The sequence below is a fragment of the Manis pentadactyla genome, chromosome 10 (genome assembly GCF_030020395.1).
Source record: "Manis pentadactyla isolate mManPen7 chromosome 10, mManPen7.hap1, whole genome shotgun sequence".
Taxonomy (NCBI): domain Eukaryota; kingdom Metazoa; phylum Chordata; class Mammalia; order Pholidota; family Manidae; genus Manis; species Manis pentadactyla.
In genome coordinates, this window is record NC_080028.1 from 86,022,194 (window position 1) to 86,036,622 (window position 14,429).

The 14,429-nt window shown below is 36.6% G+C and overlaps 1 protein-coding gene across 4 annotated transcripts in view; it reads right to left on the bottom strand.

Moving 5' to 3' along the window:
* Positions 1–587: 587 nt before the first annotated feature.
* The window catches only part of SEPTIN14 (septin 14), a 215,946-nt gene continuing 202,104 nt past the window's right edge, over positions 588–14,429 (bottom strand). For 3 of the 4 annotated variants that reach the window (XM_057487180.1, XM_057487179.1, XM_057487181.1), the window contains exon 9: positions 588–2,744. In XM_057487180.1, coding sequence (XP_057343163.1) covers positions 2,565–2,744 — 180 coding nt within the window. In that variant the 3' untranslated portion in view covers positions 588–2,564. The remainder of the gene's footprint in view (positions 2,745–14,429) is intronic. The other variant, XM_057487182.1, reaches the window with a different exon arrangement.

Below are 14,429 nucleotides of genomic sequence, written 5' to 3' on the forward strand. Positions count from 1 at the left end.
AATATCTTGCCTTGCTTTAGTGCATTTACATATCCTCAGGGGTGGAGAGAAGTTCATCTCCATATCAGTGGGTAATTACCTGGGCAACTAAGGGCTTATCTGAACCTGAGAGGTTAGGGGGAGGTCCTTGCCTGCTTCTGCTAGAGCAGGAGCAGGAGAGAGATGGCCCTGGACAGTAGTTTGTAAGCAATAAATGGGTTTTAAACTATTTCTCCCTTTGACTCATTTTGGTTTTAGAGGTATTTTGCCCCAGAATTTCCTCTCCCCAGACTTACAATTATATAAAGAGCAAATGTTTGCCTTATATTACTAAATCAACTTGTTCTCTACTTTTGGAAATGAATGAAAAATAACACACACATTATATTTAGGTTGAATATTCCTGATAAACTATATACAAATTTCCAATTATAAAATAAATTAGTTATGGGAATAGAAGTACAGCAGAGGGAATATAGTCAATAATATTGTAAATACTTTATATGTTGATAGATGGTAACTACCCTTATAATGGTGATCAATAATATATAATTGTTGAATCACTATGTTGTACATTTGAAACACACATAACATTGTATATAAAATATATTTCAATAAAAACTAAAAATAATGAAATGGAAAAAGATATGGATTGTGATATAGTTACCCAAAAACTCCATTATCATATTCAAGAGTGATCTTTATAGTTAATTTTGTTTATTATGTGATATAATTATTGGTGATTTCAGTTTAATAAGACTACTGTAGAAAAATAAGATGAATGTCCCTTAGCAGGATAACTCAGTAGCATGTTGAAAAGCAGAAACAAGTTATATTAGTTATCTTCTAAAAGTCAAAAATCTAAACTAAACCATCTATGCATGTAATATAGTTTATGTAATATTATTATTTATTGAATGAATACGGTTAATGTGCTATTATTGTGTTTATTTATTGAATGAACAATTGCCACTAAGTGCCAGGCACTGTTCTAAGCCTAAGAAAAAGATTCTAGTCCATGTAGCTTACATGAAATTTCATATAATAGCCTTTTTTCTTTCCCAAAACTATAAAATCTGTAAGATGATTTAATGACATATATAGAAAACACTGGATATACCATCATGTCCCAAAAATTTCAAACTTTTTCAAGAAGTATTATAATCAGAGATTATATGTTCACAAAAATTTTGAGACTAAATTACAATATTCTGATACACAAAAAAAAATGCTGCCTTTGAAATGAATGTAGTGATAAAATTACAACAGAGACAAACATTGTTCAGGAACAGGAAATATCTGTTCACTATTCCAGATGTTTTTGGAATCAACAAAAATGCTCCATGGTAACATTGTAATAGAATGGGTCATGGTGAAGGTCAACCACACAAACAGGTGTCCTGACATTGTAAATGCAGAAATTTCAGGATGTATATTCAGAAGGAAATTTTGAAATGGCAAAAAACAATCCACCTTATTTTCTAACATGATAAATTTAGTTTTAACATATATCCAAAATTGGTAAGACATACTATTATCATCTAAATATTGCTCATGGTTTCCCATTGTTCTCTGACTCTATCTAACTTCTGAAGTTTTTATTCCAATAAGTTTTTATTCCAACAAGGTATAACAATAAGGCATAGGAGTTCTAATAAAAACTCAATCTTTGATAATAATAAAAACTATCAATAAATCACTATCAGTAGAATTTGATAAGGGAAATTAGTCCTAAGAAATTGTTTATTATATGTGAGAAACACACTCACTGGTCCAAATTCAATAAGTGGACATGGAGACAAAGAGAACAGTGGAGCGAGGCTTTAATGATGGTCTTGCAAGATTGGGTGTCTGGTGGGCAGGCACAACTGGGGAGTTAGGCACCAGTAATTTATTTCCTAGTGCGTAAGTCCCTCCCCTGGTTCCTCATTGGCTGAGTACTACTGGGTTCACATTCTTCCCCAGATGTCACCTAAGCCCATTATATCTTTCCTTTACATTTGTCTTAACCTTATCGGTAGGTTTAGAAAAAATCAAACAGGTATCACCAGACCCATATCAATTCCCCCACCCCCACTTGGCCCAAGCAGCTTCCACCATGTGGCACTTTGTTAATACCTTACTGTTAAAAATGTTGAAACATCCTAGTGGGAATAAATTACATTTAGGTTTTATACTCTTTGCTAACATTATACCATAACATTTTACGCCTATGACTTCCTGACAAATCACGTACATATATTTAGATAAGAAAAATATCATACCTGTGCACTGGAGCCACAGTCAGGGTTAAATAGAAAATCAAGATTTTGTGCACTGTTATACATATTTCTTTTTCATCTTATAAAATATTTATTGAGTGCCATCTCTGTGCTAGCTTCTGTTATGAATACTGAGGATATAGCATCTAAAGTTACCTTCTCTCAAGGAGATCACATTCTATTTTAGGAGAATATGCAATAAGAAAACATTTTAAACAGTAGGAGAGCTTCTAGTGCTATGAAGGCACTCTCATAGGAAGATAGGGTCAAAGAGTAACAGGGCAAAATGGAAATACTGACATCACACAAAATGGTAAGAGAGGACTATTTCTTATGATCTTTTCTCTTCTTTATATTTGTGCAGATCTGAGTCTGCAGTGTTTCAGAGGAAGCCTTCATTTTATGAAAATGCATTATTTCTTCTTCCAGTTGTCTTCTCTTCTTCTCAAATTTCATTGTCTTCTCTTGTTGGACTCTTTTAAGATGCTCAAACTTGTCCATTAGCTGTAAAACAAATGTGCAGTTGTGACTCAAAGCACACTATGGTGGCACATCTCCAGGAATATACTTGTCTTTTTTCTTGTTATCAAACATAATCATCAGAGTTTGATCTTAATAACAGCCTCAAAATTTCATGATCAGAGCAAAAAATCATATATGAAATTTAATTTTTGATTTAAACTTTAAGTGCGTCCCCATTGAGTCCACAGCTATGAAAACCCTCAAATTTAAAACACTTTAGTTTTCCTGAAGTACATTTTCTGTCTACATTTCCCAACAAATCTCACCAAATAAACTTGAAAGATCCATGCTCACTAAAAATACATATATTAAAATATAGCATGAATTAGGACAAATTTGTTGATACTTTAATTAGTAAAGACTTTTTGAAAGAAAGCCTGATAAGTTCTTCATTAACTGAAATTAGGATAATTTTAGAAAGAAAAAACTTAAAGGACCACATTCAGTTACTTTTTATTTACTTGTGAGGTCTTATTAAATCTGTGGGACTTAAAATTAGTCACATGAAGGAGATAATATAACTTTTTTTTTTTTTTTTTAAGGGTAGTTGACAACAGCATTGCATTACATTAGTTTCAGGTGTACAACACAGCGACTCAACATTTATATACATGATATTTCTAGGTACCAGGTATCACCATACCAAGTTGTTACAATATTTTGACTATATTCCTTATGCTATACATTACATCCCGGTTACTTATTTATTTTACAATTGGAAGTGTGTTTATATATATATATATATATATATATATATATATATATACATATATATATATATATATATTGTGAGGGCATCTCTCATATTTATTGATCAAATAGTTGTTAACCACAACAAATCTCTGTATAGGGGGGTCAGTACTCAATGCACAATCATTAATCCACCCCAAGCCCAATTTTCGTCAGTCTCCAATCTTCTGATGCATAACGAACAAATTCTTACATGGAGTACAAATTCTTACATAGTGAATAAGTTACATGGTGAACAGTGCAAGGGCAGTCATCACAGAAGCTTTCGGTTTTGTTAATGCATTATGAACTATAAACAGTCAGTTCAAATATGAATACTCATTTGATTTTTAAACCTGATTTATATGTGGATACCACATTTCTCTATTATTATTATTTTTAATAAAATGCTGAAGTGGTAGGTAGATACGAGATAAAGGTAGGAAACAGAGTTTAGTGTTGTAAGAGAGCAAATGTAGATGATCAGGTGTGTGCCTGTAGACTATGCGTTAATCCGTGCTAGACGAGGGCAATAAACATCCATGTATGCAGAAGATTTCTCTCAGAATATGAGGGGGGAGGTTCTAAGCCTCACCTCTGCTGCTCCCCATTTTCTCACCAGATGGCCCCCTGCGACTATGCCTGTCTTAGGTTGTTCCTCCCTTGAGGAATCTTACCCGTCTCTGGCTAACCAGTCATCTTCCGGGGCCATACAGGGAAATGTGAATTTGGTAAGTGAGAGAGAAGCCTTATCGTTTGAAAAGGTTAGCTTTTTACTTCTTTGCATATTTATGCCCTGTGGCTTCTATGGCCAGCATTTGTCTTGAGGTGTCTTTACCACTTGGAAGAATTATGATACTCGGTAAATTCGACATGTGGCACGAGTTCTATTTAAAGGTTGTGATTAGGTAGGAAGAAGAAAAGCTACAGAAGTAGCAGGCAGAAGAAAACCTGGGAAGATTGATTATTTCTTTGACATATCTTCTTGTAGAGTAACTTCAGCATGGATAGGTTTTAAACGACTAATTAAATTGTGCACACACATTAACATAATAGGAATATAGTTACCTAACCAAAGCATACCTGTAGTTACCAGCCATCTCCAGTGAAACCAAGAAAGCCAGTTAGGCACCTTAGGCATTTGTGAAAACTTATCTATGATATGGTGGATATTGTCCGACTGAACTAAAACAGTCTGAGAGAATTCAGATAAACTAGAACACCCCATTCCTGGGGACTGTTCATATCCCATATGTTCTTTTAACGATAAATAGTCTGTGGTTGTAAGATTTTGGAGTGCTACAATTTGCACTTCTCCTAATTCTTGGTTGAGTTCCAACAGTATAGATCCAGTCCAATTTTTGTTTTACTGCATGCACAGGCCAGCTTAGATATCTCCTTCATCTTTCAGATGGCAAGTCCAGGAACTGGAGGGATGAGTGCATCTACACCTGTGACAGTGTGTGGATCTCTGTTGAAGTTTTTTTTTTTTTTTTTTTTTTTCTGTTCATCTTCTGTCATGAGTCTTCCCGAGAGTGCTGATGTTGGAAGTTCTTTTTCATATCGTATCTTAGTTCATTTTCGGGGTAGCCAAATTAGGCTTTGATCCTCTGTATAAACACAAACAGACCCTTTGCATACACTTTTATATGTCCTTTATATCATTGTGTAGAACACATTAGAGGTCACCACATAGGAACTGCATTTTTTTTTAATCATTAATCTACACTTACATGATGAATACTTTGTTTACTAGGCTCTCCCCTATACCAGGTCCCCCCTATATACACCTTTACAGTCACTGTCCATCAGCGTAGCAACCTGTTGTAGAATCACTACTTGTCTTCTCTGTGTTGTACAGCCCTCCCCTTTCTCCCACCCCGCTATGGATGCTAATCTTAATACCCCCCTACTTTTCCCCCCCTTATCCCTCCCTACCCACCCATCCTCCCCAGTCCCTTTCCCTTTGGTACCTGTTAGTCCATTCTTGAGTTCTGTGATTCTGCTGCTGTTTTGTTCCTTCAGTTTTTCCTTTGTTCTTATATTCCACAGATGAGTGAAATCATTTGGTATTTCTCTTTCTCTGCTTGGCTTGTTTCACTGAGCAAAATACCCTCCAGCTCCATCCATGTTGCTGCAAATGGTTGGATTTGCCCTTTTCTTATGGCTGAGTAGTATTCCATTGTGTATATGTACCACATCTTCTTTATCCATTCATCTATCGATGGACATTTAGGTTGCTTCCAATTCTTGGCTATTGTAAATAGTGCTGCGATAAACATAGGGGTGCACTGATCTTTCTCATACTTGATTGCTGCATTCTTAGGGTAAATTCCTAGGAGTGCAATTCCTGGGTCAAATGGTAAGTCTGTTTTGAGCATTTTGATGTACCTCCATACTGCTTTCCACAATGGTTGAACAAGTTTACATTCCCATCAGCAGTGTAGGAGGGTTCCCCTTTCTCCACAGCCTCGCCAACATTTGTTGTTGTTTGTCTTTTGGATGGCAGCCATCCTTACTGGTGTGAGGTGATACCTCATTGTAGTTTTAATTTGCATTTCTCTGATAATTAGCGATGTGGAGCATCTTTTCATGTGTCTGTTGGCCATCTCTATTTCTTTTTTGGAGAACCGTCTGTTCAGTTCCTTTGCCCATTTTTTAATTGGGTTATTTGTTTTTTGTTTGTTGAGGCGTGTGAGCTCTTTATATATTCTGGACATCAAGCCTTTATCGGATGTGTCATTTTCAAAGATATTCTCCCATACTGTAGGGTTTCTTTTTGTTCTATTGATGGTGTCTTTTGCTGTACAGAAGCTTTTCAGCTTAATATAGTCCCACTTGTTCATTTTTGCTGTTGTTTTCCTTGCCCGGGGAGATATGTTCAAGAAGAGGTCACTCATGTTTATGTCTAAGAGGTTTGTGCCTATGTTTTCTTCCAAGAGTTTAATGGTTTCATGACTTACATTCAGGTCTTTCAACCATTTTGAGTTTACTTTTGTATATGGGGTTAGACGATGGTCCAGTTTCATTCTCCTACATGTAGCTGTCCAGTTTTGCCAGCACCATCTGTTGAAGAGACTGTCATTTCGCCATTGTATATCCATGGCTCCTTTATCAAATATTAATTGACCATATACGTCTGAGTTAATGTCTGGATTGTCTAGTCTGTTCCATTGGTCTGTGGCTCTGTTCTTGTGCCAGTACCAAATTGTCTTGATTACTATGGCTTTATAATAGAGCTTGAAGTTGGGGAGTGAGATCCCCCCTACTTTATTCTTCTTTCTCAGGATTGCTTTGGCTATTCGGGGTCTTTGGTGGTTCCATATGAATTTTTGAATTATTTGTTCCAGTTCATTGAAGAATGTTGCTGGTAGTTTCATAGGGATTGCATCAAATCTGTATATTGCTTTGGGCAGGATGGCCATTTTGACGATATTAATTCTTCCTAGCCATGAGCATGGGATGCGTTTCCATCTGTTAGTGTCCCCTTTAATTTCTTTTAAGAGTGACTTGTAGTTTTCAGAATATAAGTCTTTCACTTCTTTGATTAGGTTTATTCCTAGGTATTTTATTTTTTTTGATGCAATTGTGAATGGAGTTGTTTTCCTGATTTCTCTTTCTGTTGGTTCATTGTTGTTATATAGGAAAGCCACAGATTTCTGTGTGTTGATTTTGTATCCTGCAACTTTGCTGTATTCCGATATCAGTTCTAGTAGTTCTGGGGTGGAGTCTTTAGGGTTTTTTATGTACAGTATCATGTCATCTGCAAATAGTGACAGTTTGACTTCTTCTTTGCCAATCTGGATTCCTTGTATTTTTTTGTTTTGTCTGATTGCCGTGGCTAGGACCTCTAGTACAATGTTAAATAACAGTGGGGAGACTGGGCATCCCTGTCTAGTTCCCGATCTCAGCGGAAATGCTTTCAGCTTCTCGCTATTCAATATAATGTTGGCTGTGGGTTTTTCATAGATGGCCTTTATTATGTTGAGGTACTTGCTCTCTATTCCCATTTTGCTGAGAGTTTTTATCATGAATGGATGTTGAACTTTGTCAAATGCTTTTTCAGCATCTATGGAGATGAACATGTGGTTTTTGTCTTTCTTTTTGTTGATGTGGTGGATGATATTGTTGGACTTTCGAACGTTGTGCCATCCTTGCATCCCTGGGATGAATCCCACTTGGTCATGGTGTACGATGGTTTTGATGTATTTTTGAATTCGGTTTGCTAAAATTTTGTTGAGTATTTTTGCGTCTACGTTCATCAGGGATATTGGTCTGTAGTTTTCTTTTTTGGTGGTGTCTTTGCCTGGTTTTGGTATTAGGGTGATGTTAGCTTCATAGAATGAGTTTGGGAGTATCCCCTCCTCTTCTATTTCTTGGAAAACTTTAAGGAGAATGGGTATTATGTGTTCCCTGTATGTCTGATAAAATTCCGAGGTAAATCCATCTGGCCCGGGGGTTTTGTTCTTTGGTAGTTTTTTGATTACCGCTTCAATTTCGTTGCTGGTAATTGGTCTGTTTAGATTTTCTGTTTCTTTTTGGGTCAGTCTTGGAAGGTTGTATTTTTCTAGGAAGTTGTCCATTTCTCCTAGGTTTCCCAGCTTGTTAGCATATAGGTTTTCATAGTAGTCTCTAATAATTCTTTGTATTTCTGCGGGATCTGTTGTGATTTTTCCTTTCTCATTTCTGATACTGTTGATTTGTGTTGACTCTCTTTTCCTCTTAATAAGTCTGGCTAGAGGCTTATCTATTTTGTTTATTTTCTCGAAGAACCAGCTCTTGGTTTCATTGATTTTTGCTATTGTTTTATTCTTCTCAATTTTATTTATTTCTTCTCTGATCTTTATTATGTCCCTCCTTCTGCTGACATTAGGCCTCATTTGTTCTTCTTTTTCCAATTTTGATAGTTGTGACATTAGACCGTTCATTTGGGATTGCTCTTCCTTTTTTAAATATGCTTGGAGTGCTATATACTTTCCTCTTAAGACTGCTTTTGCTGTGTCCCACAGAAGTTGGGGCTTAGTGTTGTTGTTGTCATTTGTTTCTGTATATTGCTGGATCTCCATTTTGATTTGGTCATTGATCCATTGATTATTTAGGAGCGTTTTGTTTAGCCTCCATGTGTTTGTGAGCCTTTTTGCTTTCTTTGAACAGTTTATTTCTAGTTTAATGCCTTTGTGGTCTGAAAAGTTGGTTGGTAGGATTTCAATCTTTTGGAATTTACTGAGGCTCTTTTTGTGTCCTAGTATGTGGTCTATTCTGGAGAGTGTTCCATGTGCACTTGAGAAGAACGTGTATCCTGTTGCTTTTGGATGTAGAGTTCTGTAGATGTCTATTAGGTCCATCTGTTCTAGTGTGTTGTTCAGTGTCTCTGTGTCCTTACTTATTTTCTGTCTGGTGGATCTGTCCTTTGGAGTGAGTGGTGTGTTGAAGTCTCCTAGAATGAATGCATTGCATTCTATTTCCTCCTTTAGTTCTGTTAATATTTGTTTCAGGTATGTTGGTGCTCCTGTGTTGGGTGCATATATATTTATAATGGTTATATCCTCTTGATGGACTGAGCCCTTTATCATTATGTAATGTCCTTCTTTGTCTTTTGTTACTTTCTTTATTTTGAAGTCTGTTTTGTCTGATACCAGAATTGCAACACCTGCTTTCTTCTCTCTGTTGTTTGCTTGAAATATCTTTTTCCATCCCTTGACTTTAAGTCTGTGCATGTCTTTGGGTTTGAGGTGAGTCTCTTGTAAGCAGCATATGGATGGATCTTGCTTTTTTATCCATTCTATTACTCTGTGTCTTTTGATTGGTGCATTCAGTCCATTTACATTTAGGGTGATTATTGAAAGGTATGAATTTATTGCCATTGCAGGCTTTAAGTTTGTGGTTACCAAAGGTTTAGGGTTAGCTTCTTTACTGTCTTACTGTCTAACTTAACTCGCTTGTTGAGCTATTATAAACACAATCTGATGATTCTTTATTTCTCTCCCTTCTTATTCCTCCTCCTCCCTTCTTCATATGTTGGGTGTTCTGTTGTGTGCTCTTTTTAGGAGTGCTCCCATCTAGAGCAGTCCCTGTAGGATGCCCTGTGGAGGTGGTCTGTGGGAAGCAAATTCCCTCAACTTTTGCTTGTCTGGGAATTGTTTAATCCCTCCTTCATATTTAAATGATATTCGTGCTGGATACAGTAGTCTTGGTTCGAGGCCCTTCTGTTTCATTGCATTAAGTATATCATGCCATTCTCTTCTGGCCTGTAGGGTTTCTGTTGAGAAGTCTGATGATAGCCTGATGGGTTTTCCTTTGTAGGTAACCTTTTTTTTCTCTCTGGCTGCTTGTAATACTTTGTCCTTGTCTTTGATCTTTGCCATTTTAATTATTATGTGTCTTGGTGTTGCCCTCCTTGGATCCCTTGTCATGGGAGTTCTGTGTACCTCTGTGGTCTGAGAGGCCATTTCTTCCCCTAGTTTGGGGAAATTTTCAGCAATTATTTCTTCAAAGACATTTTCTATCCCCTTTTCTCTCTCTACTTCTTTTGGAATGCCTATGATTCTTATATTATTCCTTTTAGATTGATCACTCAGCTCTCTTAAAATTCTTTCATTCCTGGAGATCCTTTTAACTCTCTCTGCATCAGCTTCTCTGCGTTCCTGTTCTCTGTTTTCTAGTCCATTAATGGTCTCTTGCATCTCGTCCATTCTGTTTTGAAGTCCTTCCAGAGCTTGTTTTATTTCTGAATTTTCCTTCCTTAGTTCTTGCATATTTCTCTGCAAGTCCATCAGCATGGTTATGACTTTTGTTTTGAATTCTTTTTCAGGTAGACTGGCTAAATCTATCTCCCCAGATTCCTTCTCAGGGGAAGATGTAGCAGATGCTGAAGCTGTCTGGGTTAGTCTTGTCTGGATCATATTTTTTTGCCTTTTCATGTTGACAGGTGCTATTGACTGTCAGCTGGGAGGGCCAAAATTTTCACTTGCTACTGGCCTTTCTTTACTGGGGCAACTACGACCCCTAGTGGCTTGGTTTGGGTAATTGCGTGTAGAGTGGGTCTTTGTGTCTTGCCTGGCCGGAAGGGAGAAATTTCCCTTTCTGTGGGCGGAATTTGTCTCTGGCTGATTCTCTGCTTTCGCAGCGCCCGGTGGGGTAATGGATGGGGGGCTGCTTGTCTGTTTGCCTCCGTGAGGGGTCTCAGAGCTGTTGCCCAGGGGGTTAGTGCACCCGGTTTTCCCTGTAGTTTCCAGCTGCTGTACTGTGACCTGGGTTGTTTCCGTCAAGCTGTTAAGTCCCTGTCCCTTTAAGACTTTAAAGAAGCCCCCGCTTTTCTTTGTCACAGGGGCATCAGCTTCGGCACCCGCTCAGAGGTCTTACTCCCTGTTCCCCCAGTATCCAGGGCCCCCTGGGCATGTACTGTGTCTGCACTCTGGCCCGGATGGCTGGGGCTGGGTGTTCGGCAGTCCTGGGCTCCGTCTCCCTCCCGCTCTGCCTATTGTTCTCCCGCTGGGAGCTGGGGGGAGGGGCGCACGTGTCCCGCCGGGCCGGGGCTTGTATCTTACCCCTTTCACCAGTCACTGGGTTCTCACTGGTGTAGCTGCAGTCTGGCCACTGTCCTGCGTCTTCTGGTCTCTCTTTTAGGGCTAGTTGTGTTTGTTGTATTTTCAAAAGTATATATGTTTTTGGGAGGAGATTCCCACTGTCCTACTTACGCCGCCATGTTGGCTCCGCCTCGATAATATCACTTTTAATTCCATTAGAGACAGGTCTGGGTCTTTGACATGACTTTACTCAACAACAAAAGGATTATCTGCTCAAAATAAAGTATATTTTTAAAAGTTATGGTTTGCATGGCATAAAACTGAAGTACAGGTTTATTTGCTGATTAACTTCTTGAAAAACAAATAGGCTAGGAGTTCCCATTGCTATATTAATGTCTATTTATTTATTTATATTTATTAATATAAATGGATTATATGTCTTTGAAGAACACAAGCACAGTGTAACATTAATGTTTCTCACCCCAAAGTATACATTAGAATTATTCAATAAGCTTATAAATCTCCCAGTGCTTGGGCTGTACACAGATCGATTGTGTCAGACTATCTGGAGCTAAAATTCAGGCATCAGTGTTTTAAAAGATTCTCCAGGTGATTTTATTATGCAGCAAAGGCTGAGATCCATGGTTTTAAATGATGTATTTCTTCTGCTCCAATCAGCTCTTGGGATTACATTTTCATCTCTGAGAGCCTAATAAGCATGTACGCACAATGGCAAGAAGAATGACTAAAAAGACTGAAGATGTGATAATGTGGCATATATAACTGAAAAAATCAGAGAAAATGTTGAATATGGGAGAGTGAAGATAAATATTAGAGAAAGATAAATTCCACCTTAATATATGAACATCTCAAAAATTAACTACTCTAGTGAAAAAGTCAAACTTTTCCTCCAAATCAGGTAACAAGGCAAAGATATTCCCTCTTACCACTTCTTTTCAACATTGTCCTGGAAATCCTTGCTAATGCAAAAAAGCAAGAGGAGCAAGTAAATTGTATACAGACTGTAAGGAAGATATAAAACTGTCCTTGCAGATAACATGATCATCTATATAGAAAATCCAGAAGAATAATAAAAAAAAACACTTCTGGAACTAATAACAGATTGTACCAAGATTGCAGGATACAAGATTAATATACACAAATTAATTTATTTTTATATATCTGCAACGAAATAGAGGAATTTGAAATTAAAAACACAATGCCAATTGCATTAACACCCAAAAGATGAAATACTTAAATATAAGTATATACAAAATGCATGAGGAAAACCGTGATAAAAAAAATCACAGAACAAATAAATGGTGATATACCCCATGTTTGTGGACAGAAAGACTCAATATTTTCATTATGTCAATTAATTCTTCCCACTTCATCTAGAAATTCAATGCATTCCAGTCAATATCCCAGCAAGTTACTTTATAGATATCATCAAATGATCCTAAAGTTTATTTGTCAAAACAAAAGACTCAGAAGATATAACATAATATTGAGGGGGAAGAACAAAGTTGGAGGGCAGCTGCTACCTGATATAAAGACTGACTATGGTAATCTGACTAAAGTGGAAGAGAAAAATAGAACAGTGGAATGAAATTAATGGCCTACAAATAGATGCACACAAATACAACCAATTATACAAAGCAAGTATGAAGTTAAAAAATCACAACTATACAAAAGATATATAGATTACAACATACTATACATAAAGTATGGGGGAGGAACAATAAAAAAGCAGTACCTTCAGAATGGGTTCAAAATTGAGTAGCCATCAACTTAATATAGGCAGTTACATATTTAGGAAACTATCTATGAACCTTATGGTAACCACAATCCTAAAGCCTATAATAGACACACACACAAAAATAAAGGAATCCAAGCATAATGCTAAGGAAAATCATCAAATCACAAAAGAGAGTATAAGAGAGGAAGAAAGGAACAGAGAACTACAAAACCAAATAATAATTAATAAAATGGCAATATGTACATATCTATCCATAGCTACCTTAAATAGAAATGAACCAAAGACACAAATCAAAAGACAGGTGGCAGAATGGATAAAGAAACAAGACCCATCTATATGCTGAATAAAAGAGACTCATCTCAGACCTAAAGACATATAGAATGAAAGTGAAGGGATGGAAAAGATATTTGATGAAAATAATAGGGAGAAAAAGGCAAGAGTGGAAGTATTTATATCAGATTAAATAGATTTCAAAACAAAGAAAATCACAAGAGACAGAGAAGGATATTATGTAAGGATAAAAGTATCAGTCCAAGAGGTTATAACAATTATAAATATCCATGCATCGAACATAGGAGCACCTAAATTTATAAAAGAAAAATTAACAGATTTAAAGAGAGAAAGACAGTAATAAAGTCATATAATATTTTAATCCCCCCACTTACATCAATGGATAGATCATCCAGACAGAAAATAAATAAGGAAACAGAGACATTGATTAACACAATAAACCAGATGGACTTAAAGTACAGGTAGAAAATTCCACACCAAGCAGCAGGATAGACATTTTTCTAAAATGCATATGGAATGTTTTCCATTTAGACCACATAGTAGGACACAAAAAGAGCCTCAATAAATTTAAAAAGACTGAAATTGTATCAAGCATCTTTTCAGGCCACATTGGTATGAAATAAGAAATCAATTATATGAAGCAAAATAATGCAAAAACACATGAAGGGAAACAACATGCTTCTAAATAATCAGTGGACCAGTGGAAAAATCAAAGAGGAAATCATACAATATATGGAGACAAATGAAAACAGAAACATAACAGTTCAAAATATTTGGGATGCAGCAGAAGCAGTTCTAAGAGGGCAGTATGTAACAATACAGGCCTACCTCAAGAAACAAGAACAATCCCAAATAATCTGATCTCACAACTAAAGGAACTAGGACAAGAACAAAGAAAGATGAAAGTTAGGGAAGGAGGGACTAATAATAAATATCAGAGCAGAGATAAATAACAGAGAATAAGAAAACATACAAAAACTAAATAAAACAAAAAAACAGTTCGTAAAGAAGATAAACAAAACAGACAAACCCATAGCCATACTTACCAAGAAAATAAGCACAAAAAGAGAGAGAATTGAAAAAGGAGAAGTTACAGCTGACACCACCAAAATTCAAAGAATTACAAGAAAATTCTATGAAAATTATAAGCTAAAAATTGGACAAACTTGGAAAAAATGAAAAATTCCTAGAAATGTACAATCATTCAAGATTGACCCACAAAGAAATGGAAAGTCTGAAGAGACTGATTGTCAGTAATGAAATTGAATTAGTAATAAAAAAAACTCCCAACAAACAAAAGTCTAGGACTGCTGGAGTCCGGCTCCAGCGAGTCCAGGGGTTCGTGAAGAAGGAATGGCACCA